Below are 22,500 nucleotides of genomic sequence, written 5' to 3'. Positions count from 1 at the left end.
ATGAGGCCACTACACCTCCCATGCTTTGTATATGTCCTAAAAATTACCTTCAATTTCATTTTATCAAATGGAAATGTTCAAGGACATGTGTAATATTATTAAATTAATTTTTTTATTTACAGTACATGATTGTCATGATTATCATTGTGGTTTTGGAAGTAGTAGGAGGACTCCTCGCATTTGCTTTTTGGCCTGAGGTGTGTTGCAATGTAAAATATTATTGGTTAGAAAACTTTTTAATATGAATTAGCTCAGAAGTTAGCTGAGAAAACCAAGAGGTGCATGACCACATGTGAAGCTATGGCAAGATAGGAAGATGTTTGAGCCCAGATTGCAAAATGTGCATTGCTAACCATAAACTTTCCGTTTTGTTCTAGGTTAAATGCAACTGTATTTCCTCTTGAGAATTTTTGTTGATTAAAGCTGTAATACATGTAGCTCTGATTTTAGTACTTTTGTAATGCTATTATCTTAATTAAAGCAGGTTGACAGTTTAATGAAAGAAAGACTAAAAGAATAAATGTTCCTAAAATTAATAAAATATAATGCGTAAAATACAGGCCTTCTGATATTACGCGATGGTGCGATTTCGCACAATCGACCTCAAATCGCATCCGATCGCACAATTCACGAAAAATCGCATAATAACACGAAAGGACGCACAAAATTCGTAAAATGGAACATAAATCAACACGTTTCTTAGAAATTCCTGCATAGATATGCCATTTTTAAGATGATTTATCTTGGAAAATGGCTTAACCCTTTCTGACCTTCGATTTCGTAAACATTCGAAGTTCAAGGCTTTAATTTGCATGTTGGGGATCTGGTACGAGTCTCCTCCTATTGGTGCAACACAAACACGCCCTTATGTACACACCACAAACACACCACTGAAATGATGACACAGTTGCCTTCTCTTAGAGAAGAGATTTGCGAAAAATAAGAGAAGTTGTAAGTTTTTCGGCAAATTGTAGTTTCTTTCGTTGAAAACTGGTAAAAACTTACTCATGGATAAGTTTGTTGTGAAAACGCCCGCTTTTTCTTTGACGAAGAAGGAAGTTCCCACCTTCCGCCCAATCTAACAGCTCGCGATCGAGCAAGAAAGTACCTCACGTGGACGATGGACTGATGTTTTTCTCGTCGTGCAATATTAGGGCCGTTTATACGAGAGAAAATAAGCGGCGGCTTACTCTGGCCACGGTGTACAAAATACGCAAAAGGAACTATTTGTACGAATATATATTCCCAGGTCAATATAAGCCGCGGCTTGAAAAAGACGTGAACGTAGATTTTTTACCATTTATACGGGGTGAACATTCGAGTCTTATGTAAGCCGCGGCCAGAGAAAGCCGCGGCTTATTTTCTCTCGTATAAATGGGGGTATGGCCCTATTGTGATTGACCATCTTCGGAATTTTGTGGTTGACAAGCACCTTGATCATTCATTTGGCATGTTAGCTGTGTCCTTTCAACTTTTAACGTGGTGCACCGGTAGTGCAGAAGACCTCTTTTTTTTAAATTTATCTCAGCTAATGTCCATCGAGATACATAATTACTGTTCCTTTGTGTTCAAAATGTCTTTAGGGCAGCAAAAAAGTGCTTTTCTTAACCTGAAACCGTATAAAACAAGCTTAAAATTGCTGAGAAAAAAATCGCATAATTTACATTATTTATCGCATAATTGGCCTTTCTAATCGCACAATCTGCCCTGAAAAAATCGCATAATTTGCATTTTTTAATCGCACCCTATCAGAAGGCCTGAAAATAACATATTGAGCTATTTGTGTATAAAAGTAAGTCCTCTCTTAAAAACGTTATTGTTATTTTAAATTGTATTATTTACTACTTGTAATGGAATACATGTGTGTAGACTGTATATATTTATCATTGTTTCAAGTTTATTTTTTTTTATTGATCTTTAGGTTCAGAAGTCAATTGACAATCAGTTTAAACTAGCCATCGAAGAGTACAGGGATAACATTGACTTGCAGAATGCCATTGATTCTGTACAAGAAAATGTATGTTCTGAAAGATGTGTCGATTTCATCATGTTTCACCCTTGACTTTGTAAGAGATCACCAGTGACAAGGAAACTCATCTGATACCAGCTCAAGTACAGTTCAGTGACAAAAGAACTGCAAGTTCAGCTTTTGTATTGGTCACCTTGTGGAAACAACCAGGTCCAAAAAGTTGCTCGACTGTTTACACAATGACTTTGTCATAAAAGTGAAAAACCACTGGCCTAATTGCACACTTTTCAAGAGGAGAAAAATGTCCCGTGTTTTATGACAAAATAATACTGTACAATTTATATGTTGTGGTTGAGATTTTTTCTTGGTTTAAGATTTTTGAAACCAGTTCAATTTTGATTTTTTGTTGTCCAATATTCATTATCATAATCTGAAACAATGGAAAATCAATCAAAATGTTGAACCAAGAAAACAATTGACTCACAACACGTACACTTTTGCTTGTGTTAAAGAAATTTAAGAATTAATGAATCAACAACAGTAGATTGTATTTCAGTGACATCTGAAGTGATCTCAATCCACAAATAACATAGAGGTACCGGTATGTGTATTTTGCAGTTCCAGTGTTGTGGAAGCACAGATCTTAACGATTGGAATATCAATCGCTATTTCAAGTGCGGTGGCCCTTCTCCTGAACAGTGCGGTGTTCCTTATTCATGCTGTGTACGCTCTCCAGATGAAGTATGTACCTATCAAAATATTACTACCTAAGGGCCCAAAGATGGCCCAGCTGACAGGGCAAGCAACTATTGTGGCAGTACAATAAAATTAATGTATCGTATTAGATGTTTTGGGTGTGCTGTATTTTGAGAAGCCCGCTAGGGAGAGTCAAGATACAAGCAATGAGGAGAAAATTAATACTCAGCAATACTACACAGCAAAGCATCAAAGAAGCTATTTATCATCCAACTTTTTCGCACTCAAGTGTTTGGCAAGTGAATTGTACATGTAATGTGCATGACAAATGCAGGGCAAACATCAGCACGTAAACAAGTCAAAGCAGTTCTCCACTGTACATTACCAAGAGTACAATAACTAACTGTACAATATGGTGGAATATTTGTACTTGCTTCATGCATTTTCTGTACAATAGCTAATTCAGTTGGATAATAGTTAACAATTTGACCCGTAGCCCTTGCAGGCTACAAGTCAATAGCTTGTGAGGCGAAGCCGAATGGGCTATTGACCCGTGGCCCTTGAGGGCGAAGGGTCTAATTGTTTTAGTATCACCCAACTACTCGGACAGGCAACAATAAAGTTAGCAAATGCAAGTTTAAGGAATATTATTTTATTTAGGAATAAAACGACAGAAAGCATCACGCTTTTCACTACTCGAGAACTATTAGTAATAGTCCTCTAGTAGCGCAGCCAATTAAAATGCAGGATTTGCATGAGTCCACTAGTTGGGTGATACTAATAACTGTTATCAAATAAATGCAATGGTGTTATTCGTATTTTTGGTATCAATAACTGAAAATTAATGTAATACATTTTTCTGCCCAAACAGGGAAACATTTTTAAACCCTCTTCTCCTAAGGATCATTCCCTTCATGTGCTGTAGATGTATAATTATCAGCTACTGCTTGTATCCCTTTACCTGTACCATATCATTGATTTCTTCTGGGATGCAGGGATGGCGCAGTTGTGGGAGCACTCGCCTCCCAGACTTGGCATCACATTTGGTTCTCTACTCTGCACCGAGAGGTCTTTCTCTGGGTACTCCTTTTTTCCCCTCTCAAAAGCCGACATTTGAGCTGATTGACATTAATTGTTTATTTCAGTTGACGGTGTCCTCTATTAGTGCTCCAGTACTATAACGATTAGACAAATAAATAAAGTACCTTTCTGTGGATGACTTTGTGGTTTGCTTTTGTAGAAACCTAACATTCAGTGTGGATGGCATGCCAGAGAGCAACATGTAAGTACTGCATTGCAAAGCACTTTTGTCTTTTTTTGTTAGTGTTGTTTTTTTCTTCAGGGTCTTATCCTGAGGTGACCTGAAGGCCTTCCACATCTCATTGGAAGATACAACAGTACTGGCAAATGATCAGACTGAGACTGAGTGGAGAAGACTTGCTACCCATGGCCCAGCCTGGGACAATTTAAACTATCTAAACAACTAACCCTAACATCATATTCTTTTTTATATAATAAATAGGATACAGTAGTATGTGCACTCTCATTGGTCAATAGCTGTGTTTACATGAGAGTATGTAAACATGGCTGTGACATTACACAAATTTTGATTGCTTATGTGTTGTCAGACTAGTGAATTCTCCCAACTCCCCCTCATGTTTAGATGAGGCTATGCAAACACGGAAAAAGTCCTCTATTGCTTAAATCTTGCTTGATTTGGTCAATCAATTCTCTTACACTCAATCTTGTACATTACTTGTTAGGTTCTTATTGTTTACCATCCAGACGTTTCTTATTAGGCAGCTCATACCTAGTGCAACTGCTAATACAAGCGCAAAATAATAATTCGAGCCTCAAACCTAGTTGTTATATAACCCATACTCGTAGTCCTAGTGACAGACAACTGTACTCCATTCTAACCAGTCAGACTTTGTAGTCCAGTGTTGCACCAGCTGAGACTTTCAGTTAACTACATGTAATTTCATTTGCATTTGCAACAGAGTCTAGTTTTGGAAATTGACCTAATATGCTGTTTTTGTCATGACATATAATTATGTACTAGTCTCCTTCGCAGCCATCTTTCGGGATGTCACGCAACACTCATCCCCACCTCCCCCCCTTCTCAAAAGAAGCGGTAGGGGAGCGTTGTGTGACATCCGGCTACAAAGGAGACTATACATGTACTTAACTTAATGTTTTTAAATCACAGCGCTTGGCCCTCAAAGGCAAGATCTACATCACAGGCTGCCTTGATGCTGTCTTTGAGTGGTTTAGGTATCATTTGGTTATTGTGGCTGCAGTTGCCGTTGCGTTTGCCATCCCAGAAGTAAGTGTTCATCGAAGTTGGATACTTGGGGTCCATATCCACGATATGTTTTTATTATACCTACCGTGTTCATGAGGTAAATCTGTATGATTCAGAGTAAACCGAATGTTACAGTACTTCCGGCGTGATTTCAGTACCAAGAGATATAATATCTTTTAATTCGTTCGGAAGTGTAAGTTACGGCTCCCTTGCTGTTTCCAGTTCAGTTTATGGCCCTTCAGTGTTCCTTACATTCAGGCTATAAATCTGCTTTGCATCGTAATAAAGAGAAAATTGTTACCGTGCTAATAATATACATCAAAAAATTACTCGATTCTGATTGGCTAAGAGCAGTGCAGTTCAGGTGTAACACCAGTGCAAAAAGTGTAATACGAGTGCCAATTACACAGAACCAATCAAATCTTTTGTTTTCAAATCAAGCTGGATGGCGCAATTTTTCCCTGACTGCGTGATACTTGTGCGTTTCTTCTGCTTAACCATCTCGAATTTTTTCATGAATATTTTTGATAGTAATTGCATGAGCCCGTAGTTACTCGTGCTTATTTATTCCAAAATAATTGCATTCGAAATCATGTGATAAGCTATACAAATAAAGAGATCATAGGAAAGAACTTGTGTTGTGCTGGATTACGAAGACGTTAACGATTTGTGTTCGTTTCGTATTACTTCTCACGCAGATTGCTGGAATCGTGATGACACATTTATTCATAAGACAAATCCAGGAGCAGATTGAAGCCTGGAAGAATCCGCAGACCTTCAAATACAGACCCAGTCAGGAGGCCAATGGACGAAGCGGTCCATTTTACTAACTATTGTTGGTTTTAATATCGTTGTGTTTTTCTTTTTTCTTTTCTTTTTTTGGTTTTTAAACGGGAAATGTTTTTCCACGAAAGTGCGGAACTTTAAGTGAAAGTTGAGGCCAATTTAAGGCCAGTGGATTCAGGTGTCTACACCAGTTACATGTATAAAAGGTTCATCACTAATTTTAACATACAACATGGCTCTGAAGGATATATGTTTATCTAATTTCCGGACTAATTACAACAACAACAACAACAACTTTATTTAAATGTCAATGGATTTATTACTAGAGCACTAACTGGAAAACAAATGAAATTAACTCAAATGTAATCATATAGTGGTTTTTACATTTCAAATGTTTGGTTTTGCATTTTTTACCTTTTTGCACCTATGCCTTCCTCTTTACACCAGCTTGTAATTTTATTTTTCAGAGACGAAGTCAAACCGTTCTGAGTTCATTTTAACGCCGGTCTCATTTAAATGCATAAACGGAAATGTATGGAGGCCGATACGAACTCATCCCGGTCTGAGTTCGTCCCGGTCGCCACCCCCCCCCCCCCCCCCCATCCCTTTTGCGGCCAGTGATAAGTAGTAGGAGGAAGGATGAGGAAATTCCCTCCGCATGGAACTTTATTTAAAATTTTAGAGAGCAATAATTACCATTGGTCAGTGACTATTGTACATGTAATTTGTTAGTCCTCGAAAAGGGAGAAGAGTCTTGAAAATGTTCATGCGAATTAATGAACTAAAATGGTAAAAATGTGTGCGCTACATACAGTATATTATGTCTTGTGCACACCTTTCTTTTTCTCTGTTTGTTACCTTTTCTTTTTTCGTTGTGGTTTTCATTTTTATTGTACTTGTTCATAATCATGACACAAAAGTGGAGTCGCTTTAATTTTTGAAAGCATTTGACCAATCCAACCTCCTTAATTATAAAAACATTTTAAAAGCTGTGTCGCGACAATTTGGAGTGATCGGGGAAAATCTCTAGTTGCACGAGTTTTTATTTCGGAAGTGGTAGTGGCATTCCTTTACCGATAAAATTGTCGTTTCATCGCAAATGCGACGATTTTGAGCGAAAACTACCATTTCTATTCTTTTTAGGGTATATTTCGATGTTTTATCGTATTCCATGGTCATTTTTTGTGTCATGAAATTATGTTAAATGGCGTGGCATAGCCCCTTCGAAGTATGAAATCGGTTGTTCCTTTCATGAACTGGAACTATTCCCGGAAGACTGCTACATGTATTTTCATTGGTCTCTATGACCTGTAGCTTCTATTGTTATTTTGTTATCATCTCCAATCACAGACCGCGTCTGGAAATCCACAGGGTCTCCTTTGTTCATCAATGTGGTCCTAAAATTTTGCCATGCATACTTAACTTTTGTACTCTGTACATAAAGGTGTTTATAATATTCCTTGATAGTGATGTAGTTTGGCCTTTATTAATTCCTCGTGACACTGTTGACTTCGAAACTTAATGATGTCAAAACAAAGTGGCTGTAACTGTACAATTAGGCTAGTTTTGTACTCTCATAGCTGGACTGGATCTAGCATGAAATGGAGGCTAATGCGGGCAAATTAATTTGCATTTGAAAAGATTTGCCCGCATTAGCCTCCATTTCATGCAAGAGCCAGTCCAGCCGTGAGAAGTCGAAAATGGTCTATTGTTGATTGGTAAGATAAGGAGTCAAATATAAATAAAATGCTTGCTTGTAACTGATTCCAGTAGCATTCGCTCTTTGTTTTGTTGAAAATAGCTGCATCTGAAACGCTAAGAGTGCCCACGATTTTCTTTGTCCTTTAATTTGTTATTCTGTCGAACTCCTAAACTGCTGACGCATATTGAAATACATGGTGACTCTCACCTTCTCCCACCGTCGCTTTCCATATACCCTTCGTCCCCTCCCCTTTTATCATCTATGGCCCGTTTCTCGATAGTCCCGAAAACCTTTCGGGCCTGAAAGCCATCTGTAACAAAAAGAAAAATAACTGTGAGGTTTGACGAATTAAATTCTCTCCGTTCTTGAGTTACAGAGGAATAATGGTGACACCCGAAATTTCGGGACTTTCGAGAAACGGCCCCCTGGTGGGAGATAAGTCGTAAGATACTCGATATGGAATATCAAATGACCAAATGCAGAAAAATAACAGCGACACGATGGCGCTTCTGACGGATTTTGTCTTGCTTGTTCTTGTCATAAGTGGATTTGAAGGAAGAATTTCCTTTGCAAATAAGCTGATTAGGGAAGACGATTATTATCAGAGTAAGTCTCGCGTATTTTCCATATTTCTTGTTGTAGTCTCCAGTGTAAGTGGTCTGAAAGGTGTTCACAAGGTCAACTGTTGAATTGCGTCCACCATGGCCATTTTCCACCATCTAAATTAACCCTAAACATTATCGTCAAGAGTTTACTAAGGGCGCGTTCGATTTACCGTATTCCGGAATAAGAATACATGGAATAGAAGTTAGAAATCGGCTTCGTTTTTGCGGAGATACACATTAATATTGTCAATCTCCTAAAATGCTATTTTAAACATAGCTTTATTATCCTTGTTGCTGCAGAACGCCACACATAGTATTTTAAATCATCACTCCACCTATTCTTATTCCGGAATAACGTCAATGGAACGCACCTAAAAGAGGAGCGAGGAAACAGGGATGGGAGAGCGAAATGCAAAATGATGCTAACTCTTCGGTGAGGAAAAGAAATATTGCAAAATGTTTATTGCATTACACGCAGCGCAAAGGGAGTATTCGAAGAAAGACAGTTCGCAACGAACTGCGAACCAAATAGCGGCACAATATATAAGTATTTTGCCGATAATCAGCCCAAATTAAAGCTTTCCTCTCTCAGGGGCACCCAACGAGAATATAGTTCAAAACCACTTAAACATAGCATTGTTAAACGTATTTTAGTATGGAAACGAGCTTAAACGGTAGATATAGGCATATTTTTATCCCCTAAAAATTTTTCATCTGTTCGGACTTCCTAGCTGAAAGCCTACTGATCCGAAAACTATAGGGATCAAAACTTACCCTTTCGAAAATTTCAGCCAGAAAAAAGGCTCCCAAAAATTCTAGGTGACCTTTTTGGGGTAAAAATCAGTTTAAAATGGGTAATTATACCATTTTTCAGATGTTCGAAAATCCTAGTAGAGGCAGGCAAGCAAGAAATTTTACAACAAATGTTCCGAAAATTCTAGATCTCAAATCGTCTTCCGAACAGATATTTTCCGAAAATTAACGTTGGGTGCCCCTGCTCTCTGTACCCGACTTCTCTCTTTTACTTTCTGGTTTTCCGTCGTTTCGCGTCCAAGTGAGGGGAAAGGATTTTTGCGCAAGCTGCCATTTAAGAAAGATAAAAGGACACTGCCAACAGGGTAATTATTTAAAACAATTGTCTTAAATAGAGTCAGGAGTGACACTCGTGTCTAAATTAAATTGCTGTTGTATCATAAATGCCCCTCCCCCATAGCGTTCGGCAGTCCGGATTTTAGCCCAGGGGCACTGGCTGCTTCGTCCGTAGCCTGCAAAGCAGGCGTATTTTTGTTTTGGTAAGAATTAGTGGCCGACATCTTGGATAGCAAGCCTATAAACAGAGGCCTGAGGCCAGTCAAAAAAATTGCACTCAGTGAGAGGAGGACAGTACGAAATGGTAGTGGGGGAAGGTGAACGGCTTTCAAAATGGCGGCCTATAGATGGTTTTCACCTGACGTCACAGCAGCCATGTTTGTGTACAGAACAATTGAGAAAACGGTCTGTTGGGAATTTGACTCTATTATAATGCAAAACATGAGCCATAATTTGCTATTGTTTTGTACACAAACATGGCCGTCTCATCACGTGATTGAAAACCATCTATTACGAACGTTAGACCTTGAACAAGCGTCCGCCTGCCAAAAAGGCTACTTCGTCCGTGTTTTAGTGATTTTTTATTTTAATGTGTTTTAATGATGTGATTTTTGCCAAATTCTTTCACTGGCACATTCAGCGCTGCGTGAAAAAGAGGATCAACGGACGATTAAATTCAAAAAGAAAGATATCTGTCGACAGGAAGCTGCAGCAGGCGTTGGAATGAAATCGTGGTTTGGGAAAGGGGCGGAAAGTAAACCTATTCCACCCTTTTCGCAAAAACTGTGCTCAAGCACGGTCGTCTCAATTAACAGAGTAATTCATGCGAGTTTTAAAAAAAGTTATCCTTACTTTGCTTAAGGATTATAACTTTGAGACAAGGGTGGATTTAATTGTACCTGGTGATGAGTAGATAATAATGGGATGTACGTTTATATTTGAAGTGGATAATTTAAGTGGTCCTCGCACTTTAAAATCTGGATAATTTAAGTAATTGCCTCCATTAGTAGACGGTGACTTCCAGGCCGCAGAAGGGGAGGGAAAGGGTCAAAAGAAGCACGGGGGGGGGGGGGGGGTTGGGAGGGAGGGAGGAGGGAACGGCGTTCCCTCCCGCTCGTTTTTCCCCCAGTTTCCCTCCACTTCGAACGCCTGCCACGCAGGCTAGGTGTAATGCTGTACCAACTGAGATATAAAGCCTCTCAGTTGGAGCCGCCTGAATTTTCATGTATCTACTTAAAGAGGCAGTTGCTTAAATTCTCCAGATAAGAGTGAGGATCACTTTTATCCTTAGTAAATAATACTGTCGAGTTTTCATTTAATCCGTCTGAATGAGAGCTGATGGCAAAATGAGTGTTGTGGATTGTATGACAGAGGTCTATCCAGCGCTGACTTACTGAAGGTGCAAAAAAACTAAGCTTCGTCAGAGCCTACCTTCTCGTAAACACGTAACGAACCGTGATTGTGTTTCACACTTTGTGTCTCTGACATTGCCCAGTGAGAACTTAGGGGTTTTCGTTATTTGCGAAAAGTCTCTTTTAATGTACCGTAGAATTCCGATAGTAACGGCCCCCCGCCCCCCACGAAAGTAACCCTCCCCCTCCCCCTTGCCGAAAGTAACGATCCTCTCGAAAGTATCGGCTACCCGAAAGTAAGGGGGGCCGTTACTTTCGGAATTCTACGGTTTGTCTTTTAGACGTAAGTGTGTATGTTTATGTTTAGAATTTCAGGAAATCCCTTCCAATGAGGCAACGGCAAGGAAGTTGTACCAAAACTTCCTTGGTCGTCAAACCAGAAAGCTTTACAAAAGACAGATCAGCCTTGGAAACTACTTTGATGGAATCATCGTGCTTGATTCTTCAAGTTCTGTTAGTAAAGGAGCATTCGCTAGAGGTTTGATGGCTTTGCAAGATCTCGTTAGAAAATCCCGCAACGACACGAATTATGCGGCCGTTACGTTCGCAACCCGAGGGACAATCCAATTCAACTTCACCCAGAGCTTTGAGACGGCGCAAAAACTTCGAGAGCTGAAGCGTACTGGTGGAAAAACGAACACACAGGATGCGCTTAAACTTTGCCAGAAAATGTTTGTTGGGGATGAATATGGCGCCCGTCAAGGCAGTTTTCGTCGAATTATCGTCTTGACAGACGGTCAGTCCAATATAAAGAGCGAACAAACCGTTCGAAGAGCCTTTGAGCTGAAGGTTTTGGGCATTGAGGTGTTTGTGATTGCTGTAGGAGAGTATTTGGAAGGTATTCGGGAGATGGTACAAATGGCTAGTTCGACTGATTCTCATATGTTCCGTGTATTAAGTATGACGAATCTGGTTGATGTCGTGAGGCTTGTGCCCAATCGTGGACAAAAATCATGGTTCGACGAGACCTTCAGTGGAGTGTCATTAGTGGGAGACGGAGAGGACGCTGGTCCTTTGCGGGGAAGAATCTAAAAATTCTAGTTTGTCGCTTTTAGTCATCGGGCGAAAGCTATCGCAAGATAAAGGTTACGTTTAATCAGCATTCTTTAACGATATAGTTTAGGTCAACGAATCTATCTTTCCATCATAAGGAACGTGGATTTATTCAAGCCTGACGAACCTATAGTACCGTTTGAAGAACGAGGCATGTAAATAAATTATATGCAAATAAGCTGGCCGGCTATACACCTTATTCCAAAATGGCCGCCATTTAAATATTCTTTTGTTTTTATTCAAATTAGCCCTTCATGCCTCGTTCTTAAGCGTAAAATTCAAAAGAATGTTTTATCTTGAACGAGGCAACAAGGGCAAATTTGTATTCGCATAAATCAGCGGCCATTTTGGAATAAGGTGTATTCTGCATTTTAACTGATTCTATTTGTGGAGAGCATGTTCCGAACTTTACAACCTACTAAAGAAATTAAAGCTCTTGGTTTAATTTGATGTGTGCTCCTCGTATTTCAAATTCATTGAGTAATTGCCATGAAATTTGATTAAGTGTTATCAGGATTTAGCCTTAGCCTATTTGAATCCACGATTACATTCTTTTAAATTCCCGCACAATAGAACACAAAATAATAACGAAAGAGGGGTGTCGTCCGGTCGATTTAGGGGAACTTACAGAAGATCAAATCTCAAACGGACAAATATCCCAGTTCCCAGTTCATCCCTTCAGGCTTTACTACCTAAATGAATGGTAGTTGTGTTGCAGAATACTCCGAATTAGTTGATCACAAGGAGAGCACTCCTTCAGAATCCTTGCTTCATGGCACTTGTGTTTGTCCAGAAAGTAAAAGTTTCAGCCATTTACATGAATAATGGCAAAAAGATAAATTATGTGACCGGCGTGGGAAGGATAGAATACAAGTTGCTTGGCAACGGGATAAATCAGTTGCCCTTCTGCCCGTTTCCAAGCAACTTGTAGCAGATTTAATTTGTCCGATAATAATTTTACAGTGCAACGCGCCTTACCGTGGCCAGCCAACAAACGTTCACATTTCACAACTACCTGTAAATACGTTAACTCAATAACCCATGCAACGGTGTTCAACTTACAACTGTGCGAGCTTTGCAAGGAAGCGTGACTGTCAATCAAATTCACACACCCTGATTGGAGGACAATTTGTACCAAACTTTGTTAGGTGGCCACGGTAAGGTGCGTCGCACTGTACGAGCTTAAAGTGCTTATGAAATTTAAGGTCTTCAGGTGCCAAGAATGGCATTTTAGTTTTGAATCAGATTTTCTCCTCAAAGAGACATTCAGGTTTATTTTTCCTAACCGGAAACTATGGTATGAAAGTAATATAATAAAACCATTAACATAACCAAACAAATTAAAGGGATGTTCCTGGAAGGATACAACTACAGCCATTGTGATGTCTCATCTCCAGTTCCTCCACGCAAATTTGGTAAGGATGTTTGTAAAGCTTGTCGGAAATAAGGTAATCACATTTATTATTTGTTTTCACTTCTTGTATTTTAGGCCTTTGATAGAGTTGATCTGTTGATGACAAGTTGCCGAATGGATTTCGAAGATAAAGATAGTCAATTGTATCGCGAGAGTTGCGTTTTGAGTTAAGTTCGAGTTTGGTTAAAAAGTTGAGTTCAACCTCGTTCTCAGGGTCTCTTTGTCGATGAGGAGAGAAACTATTAGTGTCCTTCTTTATCACTCAATATTCGACTGCTCACTTGAGCTTGTTCAAGTATTTAACTTTGAATCCGGACGCGATTACATTTTCTGTTGCGTCCGATCGATTTGACAACTACTTTTTCAGTACTTTGTGGCTTTTACGTCGAGTTCCATGTGTAGTACATTCAATACTTTCCCGTGAAACGCTTTGTCGATGGTCGTCTGGCCCCAAAATCAAATGCGTTGTGATTCCCTTCCTCGCAATGATGACAAGGCCTACACTGCCATCCCTCATACATACTTACATACATACTTAATTGCAAACTCCCCATAGGGGCTTTTCAGGGCCACTGAAAGACAATCGCGACACAAAAGAACATTTCAACAACAACGGTTAAGAATCCCAACTGACCGGAGGCAAGCTACAATCTTGGACAAAACTCGTTGGGAAAATATGATACACCGCTATAAAATGGTCATTCCCTTATTTGTCTGTGTTGTAAAAGATTAACTTCTCCATACTTTCCCCCCTTCCTTTATCCAATGTTGGTTAAAAAACGGACGAAGGCTTGCACAGTATTTTTCACCACATTATCAACATTGGTACGGGGAAGAGGAGGGGGGGGGGGGGGGGGGAGGACATGGACTTTATTTGTGAGTGCATGTTCAAGGATGTTCACGTCCGAGTTTTTCCCAAGAGTTTTGTCCAAGATTGTAGTTGGCTATTTACAAGTGCAGCTGAGAAGTTGAAACAGTGACTACAAGGAACAAATTCAACCAGTGGCCAGAACTTGTCTTGAACCCGGGATCCCCGGATCTCAAGGAAAGTGCACTACTGGGCCGCACTGCCCTCCCCAAACACACATTTTAAAAATCTCCCAGACTTTGGAAGACACGTGACAAGCCCCAACCAGGGCTCTTCTCAACTACAATAGGGACCCTGGGAACGAGGTTGAGTTGAATAAAGGTGACTTGGTTGGCAAACACGGAAAACAGACAACATATCTCATCTCCAAAAAGCTGAAAAAGCCCGACAAATCAAGAGACAGACTGTGGAAATGTAGGAAGGCCTATTGATACCGACCGCAGCATGACTCGAATTAAATCTATCTCAGCAAAACACCGAGACGATTCGACTGTGAACTTTGATATCTATAGAACCAGAGAATACACATATGTTAATGAATTGCTTAGTGCTATGTACGCGAGCTGTTTTAATTTGCACTAACTAGGCTAACGACACGGTTAATAACGAGAGTGTCTGAAGTTCTGAATCGGAGATACGTTTTCACGATGGAATAAGCCTAAAGATAATACAGCCTTGCCGCCAAATAACCATAGCCACATAACCGCCATTCTCAAGAAAAAGGGAAACACCTTTCTTGGTCATTTTAGAAGTTCTTTCAAATAAAGAAAACTCTTTTGTTTTTACTTCATAGGCAACTGAAGCACTCGGGTCGCACTTTGTACACTGTAAACAGCTATCGACACTTGTTTCCTTACAAGATTCCAATCATTAGATGTCTCAGCCAAGTACAGTGCTTCTGTAACTCCAGGAAAAGTTGCCTTAATTGGGTCCAAATTATGAAAGCCAAAGTTAAAAGCCACATGACGACTCTGGATTTTACCTGGCAAACCGTATGGGTAAATAAACGCCTTTTCCACACTCACCATTTGATCATTGAGATTGCGCAACCATAAAGGGCTTTTATGGATCGCTAGCTTAGACTTTCTAGATTCAAACTGTTTGCTGGCGTAGAGGAAGCCAGTAACAGCGTCTTGAAGTACAGATAGGGATATTCCATTGGCTAAGAACTTAGGGGAAGAGTTAAGAACGTGAAATGAATGGTTCAATGCTTGCGCGTAGTTCATAATGTCGTATGGTAGAAGAGGTTGGTCTGCGAGATCTAGCACAAGTCCGCCGGCAAACTGTGTCATTGCTTTGTGTACTTCGAAGTTCTGATCAACGAACTTCTTGATCCAATAAAATGTGTCTTGTTGAGAGTGATAAACCGGGTATAAGGATGATTTGGAACCATATCCAAACCAATAGCCGAAATCAGCACAGGGTACTCCCAAATACTGATAAAACGAAGCGTAGTCGCTTGCAATGAAGAGGTTGTAGATCATGGGCTCACTGCTGTTGATATCTGACGGACTTCTTTTCAGCCAATTGTCGTATATTGTGTCACTTCCTTCAGAGTTATCGGGATTCTTCACCTCTCTTGCCCATTTGTAAGTTACCTGTTTAAACAGAGGACTTGCTCTTGCCCTTAGCACATAATCACCACACACTGCGACGTCAAGATTGACGTAAGCAATGGCGCGCTCTGCCAGGATGTGTGCGTTTTCCTCAACCCACTCATGCGATCCGATCAAGTTAAATTCCTCACCACCCCAACTACAAATCTTAATTGTTCTACGAGGTCTCCATCCTTTCTTGACCAGCGTGCCCAGCAGACGGGCAATTTCATTGGTTACCGTGGTTCCGCTTAGAGCATCTACTGCGCCGAACGCCCACGAGTCACGATGATTACCGACCAGTATATACCGATGTGGTTCTTCCCTGCCGACGATGGAGCCAACAACGTTGTAAATGGTTTTTTCCTGTAGTCGGTTGTTGACTTCCAGTTTAATTTTGGCGCTGCTGCTTTTAAATCCTGGGCCAATGTGATAGGTGATGTTCAATCCACCTTGCCAATTCTCTGGAGCTTCTGCACCTACAAGATTTGTAAATGCTGAGATTAGATTATCTTCTAGACCAGAGAGACCTGGATATTTTTGTACGCTACACTAAGCGATTAACCAAACACAAACTATCAGCAACGAAAAAAGCAAACCAGTACCCAATGGTCTTTTTTCTTAACCTCCCGAGGAGAACTTGAAATCCCGCTCCGACCACTAGCTGAAGTTGTTCTAAGAGTCCCCGACAGTCAACTTTGAGGCTGCGCTGGTCTCCCTCAGCCTGTGGTTAGTTGAGATTCTCTAAGATTCGTTATGTTTGTTTCAATAACGTAATTAATTGTACCTGAAAAGGCCCTAAGGAAAGCCGTCAATTAAGAACCTCTTCTCTACAAACTTCATTTTCTCTCCTCATTTCCTGAGGATTCGGAGAAAAAGTCAAAAATCGCTTTTTGAGTCACGAAAACTCCAACTATTATCAACACGCGGGATGGCGCAGTGTTGAGAGCACTCGCCTTCCACCAATGTGGCCCGGGTCAGGAACCCATGACCCGGAGCCTACAACTCTACTGTGTTCGTGTAACGGCGTTTTCACAGACCGATTTATTTTTAGATTGAATTTCCCGCGAATGCGACTCCCACAGGAGCCCGATGACCAATTACAAGAAATTAAGCTGACGTCATAGGGTCACCGAACCGGAACTGCCTTTGTGTTTTTGACCTAATTCGCGGGAAGGGCTAGTCTAAAAATAAACCTACTTGTGAAAACGCCGTTTCACAGACGCTGTATGGAAGTTGCACGCTCCAGACGGGCTCTGCCCGGGTTCGATTCCCAGACTCGTCGTCATACGTGGGTTGAGTTTGTTGGTTCTCTACTCTGCACCGTGAGGTTTTCTCCGGGTACTTCGGTTTCCCCTCTCCTCAAAAACCAACATTTGATTTGATTTGCGTTCATTGTTGATTTCAGTTTACAGTGTCCTCAGCAATAGAATGACTAGACACTTAAATAAAGTTCCTTTCCTTTTCCCTTCTATTGCAACTTGTTTGACTATCACACGTTGTTTGATTCAGTCTTCTCTGGCTCGAAATTTAATGCATGTGCCTCAGCTCAAAGTAGAATAGAATCAAACCATGTCCCACTGATCAGCAAATTTCATCATTGAGAGATCAAGGCAACAGTGATAAAATTATGTTACCCCCAAGTCTTCGAAGGAGTTCCATAGCATCGCCATATGATATTGCCTGTGCTGGAATCTTTGGTAGTTCGCTTTCATTTACCGGTCTCCGATACATCCCCTTTGAAGCGGGAAGTACCGGAGTCAAAGGGTCTCCATTGTAGGATCCATACAATATAGTTCCTTCTTGCACCCCATCAGAGGAGAGCCACCAACTATTGGGTATACTTGATTACTGCCGTATCCCTGCTGTGCGGAAAAGCTTGGGTCGGTATAAACTAATGCACCCGCTGCGCCATGTTTCTCGGCATTCCAAACCTATAAATGAAACCAGGAATGAGCTGCGAAAAGATCAAGTTTCTGTTAAATAAAAGTGTGACTAAAGATCGAGAGTTCGCGTAAATCGTTCGGTCGATGGAAAGCGTAATTACGCAAAGACGATGTCGTCCGTACAGAGAATGCTAGAAAACAATCATTTCAATAAGCTAACTCAGGTCGTGTGTAATTTTAATTCTCTCTCAACATCCTGGACCCATAAATAAAAGTTTAACAGCAGGAAATCCCCTTCCCATCTTAAACTACTTTGTATAATTTTGTTTTGATCACCTTTACGCAAAGTTGTTTCTTTTGTTGGAATGACGTAGTCTTAGCTGGCATTTAACCACGTGTGTGTGTACTTGTGCCCTTCCCCCACCCCAGGCGCAATTTATCGAGCCGTACATTACTACCCCCTCCCCCAGTCACACAATACCCCTAACTACCAGCCACAGACTATCAGAAAAATCAATGTTGGGTCTCGTCAGCTGTCTTTTGTTAAAATACTTACGCGTCGTGAGCGCATAATGACAATCTTTCCCCGGACAGTGACATTCATTTCAGATAGCTTTTGGAAGTCCTTTTCTCCTCCATAGTTGGCGTAGACAAGGTCCGCCTCTACTGTGCCATTGTGCGCATATGCCAGGTAAGGATAATGATCAAAGGTCTGCGTTCTGTCTGGCCCCGGGAAATCTGTAAATTCAAAGATCAAAAAAGACACTTACAATGGTCTAAATTTATTTTGTAAATTTTCCTCTACAAGATTGAACATTAAGCTTCGTATGCAAGTTTGCTGTGAAAATCACTCGCCGGCGGCTCGTGATTTCGACAGCCACTTTGACAATATTGTGACGCAATTTGTTATCAATAACAGCACAGACGCATAAGAAACTGACGTCAATTTGTCAAATAGAGCGACTTTCATATGACCTGGAAAAAAAAACGTTAAAACAGAACGTAAACAGAAATGCAAAACATTCAATTGGCTTATCGAACAAAAACAAACGAGCGTGAATTTTCGTTGGCTTAGCGAACGCGGATGCAATCCATGGAACTTTCTGGAAAGCGATCGGCATTTCGCATTGATGTCATTTGAAAGGCAGTAATGTGATTGGGCAATGGAACTGTTTACAGCCCATATTAGACGTTTCCTTGGCGGGAATAAGGAGAAGCTTTGTTTTAATCTTACCAAACATTGGTCCGTGAAACAAATTGCGAACACTTTTGTCAAGGTCATACAAACGTCACTCTATACTATAAGAGGAATCAGCCTATCTTTTACCTTTATTTTCCCTGTTATATTGTATATGGCTCGACCATCCTCTATAAGAGTTACCCTGTTGGGTTGGCTTGGTTGTGGATAAGACAGCAATACTCTGTACTCGGGTTTCTCTACTTTGTCAAAGCCAAATTCTGTCCAACGTTCGACAAGTTTGTTTGCAAGATCGAGCTGTCTAAGACTTCCAGCGATGTGAGGTTTTGAGGAAAATTCCCTATTTAAGTAAACATTGGAACAAATGAGATAGGAACCAACCAATTACCCGGGCAATCAACTTCGTTAGGCAACAACGCCGCTTCTGACTCATAGCTTAAAATACACATCTTTTAACCGAGTTTTGATGACAGCACTGTAAGTTATAGCCCACCGTCGTGTATCCAGTACAGTTCGCAGGCAGGTCATAAAATGGACTGGAAAAGACATGGAAAGGTGACTTAAACTGTAACGCCCGATAATACAAGGTATAACACAAGATAAATAAGAACTTATTACATCATTCATCTAAAGGCAAACCTTCAAGTTTAGTGAGCCGTGCTCTACAGTACGGCCCAATAAACGGGCCAAGAGATAACAGCAAATGGATCGTCCCACTGACTTCAATACGCCGTTGCTGTAGTTATCAATGATAAATGTTGTCGCTATCAACGTTTCTATGATAATGGCTATTGACAATTGGTCAAAGCAAAAATCGCGTGTTAAACGTGATTGAGTAAGAGCTTCCCACCGCGCATGGGCATGGTACAACGCCATGCACACACGTAAAACACACGCAATACTTAAACTGCTCGCGTCAGCTGGTGAAAGAATACAAGTTACCGGAAATAAAAATGTCACCCAAAAACGGGAAAATCGGAAACAAATCTTATGAGAATTGTTGAGCTTGCTCGGTGACCTACCCTGATTTTCTTGCGTAGTTTTATGATTGGTTTCATCGCATTCTTTAAAGGAGCACTGTCACGGTCGCGCATGCGCTAGGTTTTTTAATCGAAACTTGAAAACATCAGTTTTCACAAACGGTGAAATGCGAAGCTCAAAGCTCAGATGTCCATGTTAGGATTGTATGCAACAAAAAAACAAACAATTTAACCTAAAATCTGTCCAAACATTATGTTACTGCTCACCCTCACTTTTCTCGCTCCGCGCGCAGCAATAAAGTTCTACCAGGAAATTTTTTTTTTTTTTTTTTTTTTTGGGGGGGGGGGGGGGGGGGTTCGAAATTCGGAAAAAAATACTAGGGTACCAACTTACTTTTAAACATATTTTCCAAAAATGATTGTTAAAGGGTCTTTTAGCAGTGCTGTACCGTTGTCATGGCAATAGTTGGGGACTCGCAGACGTCCTCACAAAAAATCAAACATTTCCCTACGACAGTGTTATAACCCTTTTGAGCCTCCTTAAGACAGACTCACAGAACCAAAAAAGGTGTTTTTAACTACAGCTAACAGCTCGCAAAGATTGCGGCCGTAGCGGTGTAACCGATGGATGACAGCTTTGCTGCAGCTTACCCGCCTAACAATAAAATCTGGGGATCCAAAGGCCCACCACGGAATAATGAAATGATTATCCGGATCACATGGTTGAGACAGAGGAGAAAATTCAAGCACTTGCCCCTAACAAGCGAAAAAAAAAAACCTTTCATTTAAAAATCCGCATTCTTTATCAGTCCTCAAGTCTCATTTTACAGAGTCCTCTCACGGAGCCAATAGAAAATGGCTCCAATTGTCTTGGTGAGAGTGACAATTATTCTTCCCTTTTCCGCGCACCTTTGTATGTTACGTGTCTTGTTTTATCGCCCTACGAATTAGACCGCGATGAAGACGATGGCAACTATGTACCGTACTGTATTTCAACAAGAATAACTTTCAAATTATTTTTTAAAATACAACCACTTAACTCCGGCAAAAGCGAGGTTGTATTTTTAAAAATAATAGTAACACTTGTGCTATCAAGCCCGGGGCGGGGGCAAGGAGAACTCGCATATGAAAGGGGCGGGGATGCTTGTCGTCTAGCTTAGGGGTGTAAATTTTGGTCTCACTTAGGGTGTTCTGGGCAGAACGCCATCAAATGAAGCTCATATGTATCCGTGAAGGTCTCGTTTAGGGTTTCACGCGGAGAAATATAAAAATACATATGTAATATATCATTTAGAGCGGTTTTCAAATGAGTGTCGTAAAACCAAAACCAAAGAAATTACATTGGCCAATCAAAAAGGACGGAGACAATCCAGTAAACCAATCAAAACTTGAAGTAATTACACGTAGCCGACAGAAAGCGCGGGAAAATGTGCACGCGATTGGTTTGGGTTTCACTTCTGATTGGTTGAAAAAGTGGCGCGAGAACCTTGAACCAATCACTGAGTGAAGTAATGCAAAAACCAAAGTAATTATCTAATTACTTTCGACACTCAATTGAAAACCACTCTATGAGTCCAAAGAAAGCATGATTGGTCTCCCTTAAGCCCCGTTCAAACGGTCATGATAGTTGATGATAGTTGATGATAGTTTCAACTATCATTCACTATCATGTTTGCGATCAAACGGTCCATGATAGTTCATGATAGTTGACGAAATCGCGCAATGTGCTGGCGTAGCTAATTGGTACCTAGTCTCCTACCGCGCGCGATTGTAAACAAATATGGCGGGGATTTCTTCGCTTTTCCAGTTACATCCCGATTGTGGTAGTCATCGCAAAAAATGTTCCACAAACATGGCCGTGCCTCGTACTCATCTATTAGGTTGCATATCAAACTACTACTCCACTTCTGTTGTCTGGTTTTTTAGCTTTTTTAGCTTTTCTCACTTTCTCGCTTTCAGCGTCACTGTCGTCCGAATATTCGTCCAAATTATTGTTTTGTTGTTCCTCACAGGACGATGGCAAACTTGCGGTAGCCATATTGCATTGAGCCCGCCTCGGTTACCCCCGCTGACCGAAAAACTATCATGCACTATCATCCGCTCGGTCAAACGGAAAAAACTATCATGAACTATCATGTCGAATTTGAACATGTCCAAACTGCATGATAGTTGATGATAGTTGATGATAGTGAATGATAGTTCGTGTTCAAACGTGCGTGATAGTTGAAACTATCATCAACTATCATCAACTATCATGACCGTTTGAACGGGCCTTTAGGGGTTTAATTCAAAATTCCCGACGAGCAACCCGACCCCTTCATATGCGAAGACCATTTGGATTACTCTCAAATTCCTTTCAGAATTAATCATTTCAGCTTACTCAGACTGCCTGTTAAATCTCTCACGCTACGCGAGAACTCAAGAATCGCGTGCGCAGAAGTTTCTGCAGTTCTACTCAGTGACGTTAAAAGGTCAACACTAAAAATAACCATGTAACATCAATAGTATTGTTTCTTTCTCTCAGTATCGCATTAATTAAGCTGATATGACAGGCATTTCACATTTAGCCCGGCCATCACTGAAATATATGAATAAAGAAACGATGAATTTTAAACAACAAGAACAAGTTTAGGAGTTTTATTACAACTTTTCAATTTCCAAGTCCGCAATTACAAAGAACCCATGAAAGCAGAGACCATGTAAACAATAGATTATCCATCCCATTGTGACATTCTTGTTGACCAATTGGTACAACCTGGGCAAAATAAACTGATTTTGCATTAACAGGCCCTTATTACAAAGCAAAATCGTAATTGGACGAAGCAAAAAATGAATTAATTTCCCGTTTGTTTGTTGTGATGTCAAAACTGGTCTTATTAAACTAAGAAATGAATGTATCCAATGACACAGAGCACAATTCATTTTGCGAGGCAGTTGATTTC

General features: G+C 40.5%; 2 protein-coding genes and 2 pseudogenes across 2 annotated transcripts in view; 3 read left to right on the top strand and 1 right to left on the bottom strand.

Annotated features, from left to right (window-relative positions):
• LOC138042837 (tetraspanin-33-like) overlaps positions 1-6,148 on the top strand; it is a 10,931-nt gene extending 4,783 nt beyond the window's left edge. Inside the window, exons 3-8 of the mRNA XM_068888869.1 lie at positions 123-197; positions 1,922-2,017; positions 2,588-2,710; positions 3,906-3,947; positions 4,875-4,991; positions 5,669-6,148. Of these exons, the coding sequence (XP_068744970.1) occupies positions 123-197; positions 1,922-2,017; positions 2,588-2,710; positions 3,906-3,947; positions 4,875-4,991; positions 5,669-5,800 (585 nt within the window). The 3' untranslated portion in view covers positions 5,801-6,148. The remainder of the gene's footprint in view (positions 1-122; positions 198-1,921; positions 2,018-2,587; positions 2,711-3,905; positions 3,948-4,874; positions 4,992-5,668) is intronic.
• A 1,790-nt stretch (positions 6,149-7,938) lies between these two features.
• Positions 7,939-12,067, top strand: LOC138042838 (integrin alpha-1-like). Its single transcript, XM_068888870.1, has 2 exons — positions 7,939-8,064; positions 10,872-12,067. The coding sequence occupies exons 1-2, from the start codon at positions 7,959-7,961 to the stop codon at positions 11,594-11,596; spliced, it is 831 nt and encodes a 276-aa protein (XP_068744971.1). The 5' UTR covers positions 7,939-7,958; the 3' UTR covers positions 11,597-12,067.
• A 1,572-nt stretch (positions 12,068-13,639) lies between these two features.
• Positions 13,640-20,834, bottom strand: LOC138040066 (putative N-acetylated-alpha-linked acidic dipeptidase; annotated as a pseudogene).
• Positions 20,835-21,338: 504 nt separating this feature from the next.
• LOC138040065 (collagen alpha-5(VI) chain-like) overlaps positions 21,339-22,500 on the top strand; it is a 6,397-nt pseudogene continuing 5,235 nt past the window's right edge.

Source organism: Montipora capricornis, chromosome 3 (assembly GCF_036669925.1).
Source record: "Montipora capricornis isolate CH-2021 chromosome 3, ASM3666992v2, whole genome shotgun sequence".
In the NCBI taxonomy this organism is placed as follows: Eukaryota; Metazoa; Cnidaria; class Anthozoa; order Scleractinia; family Acroporidae; genus Montipora; species Montipora capricornis.
The sequence above is the reverse complement of the archived record's forward strand: the minus strand, read 5'-3'. Positions and strand labels throughout refer to the sequence as shown.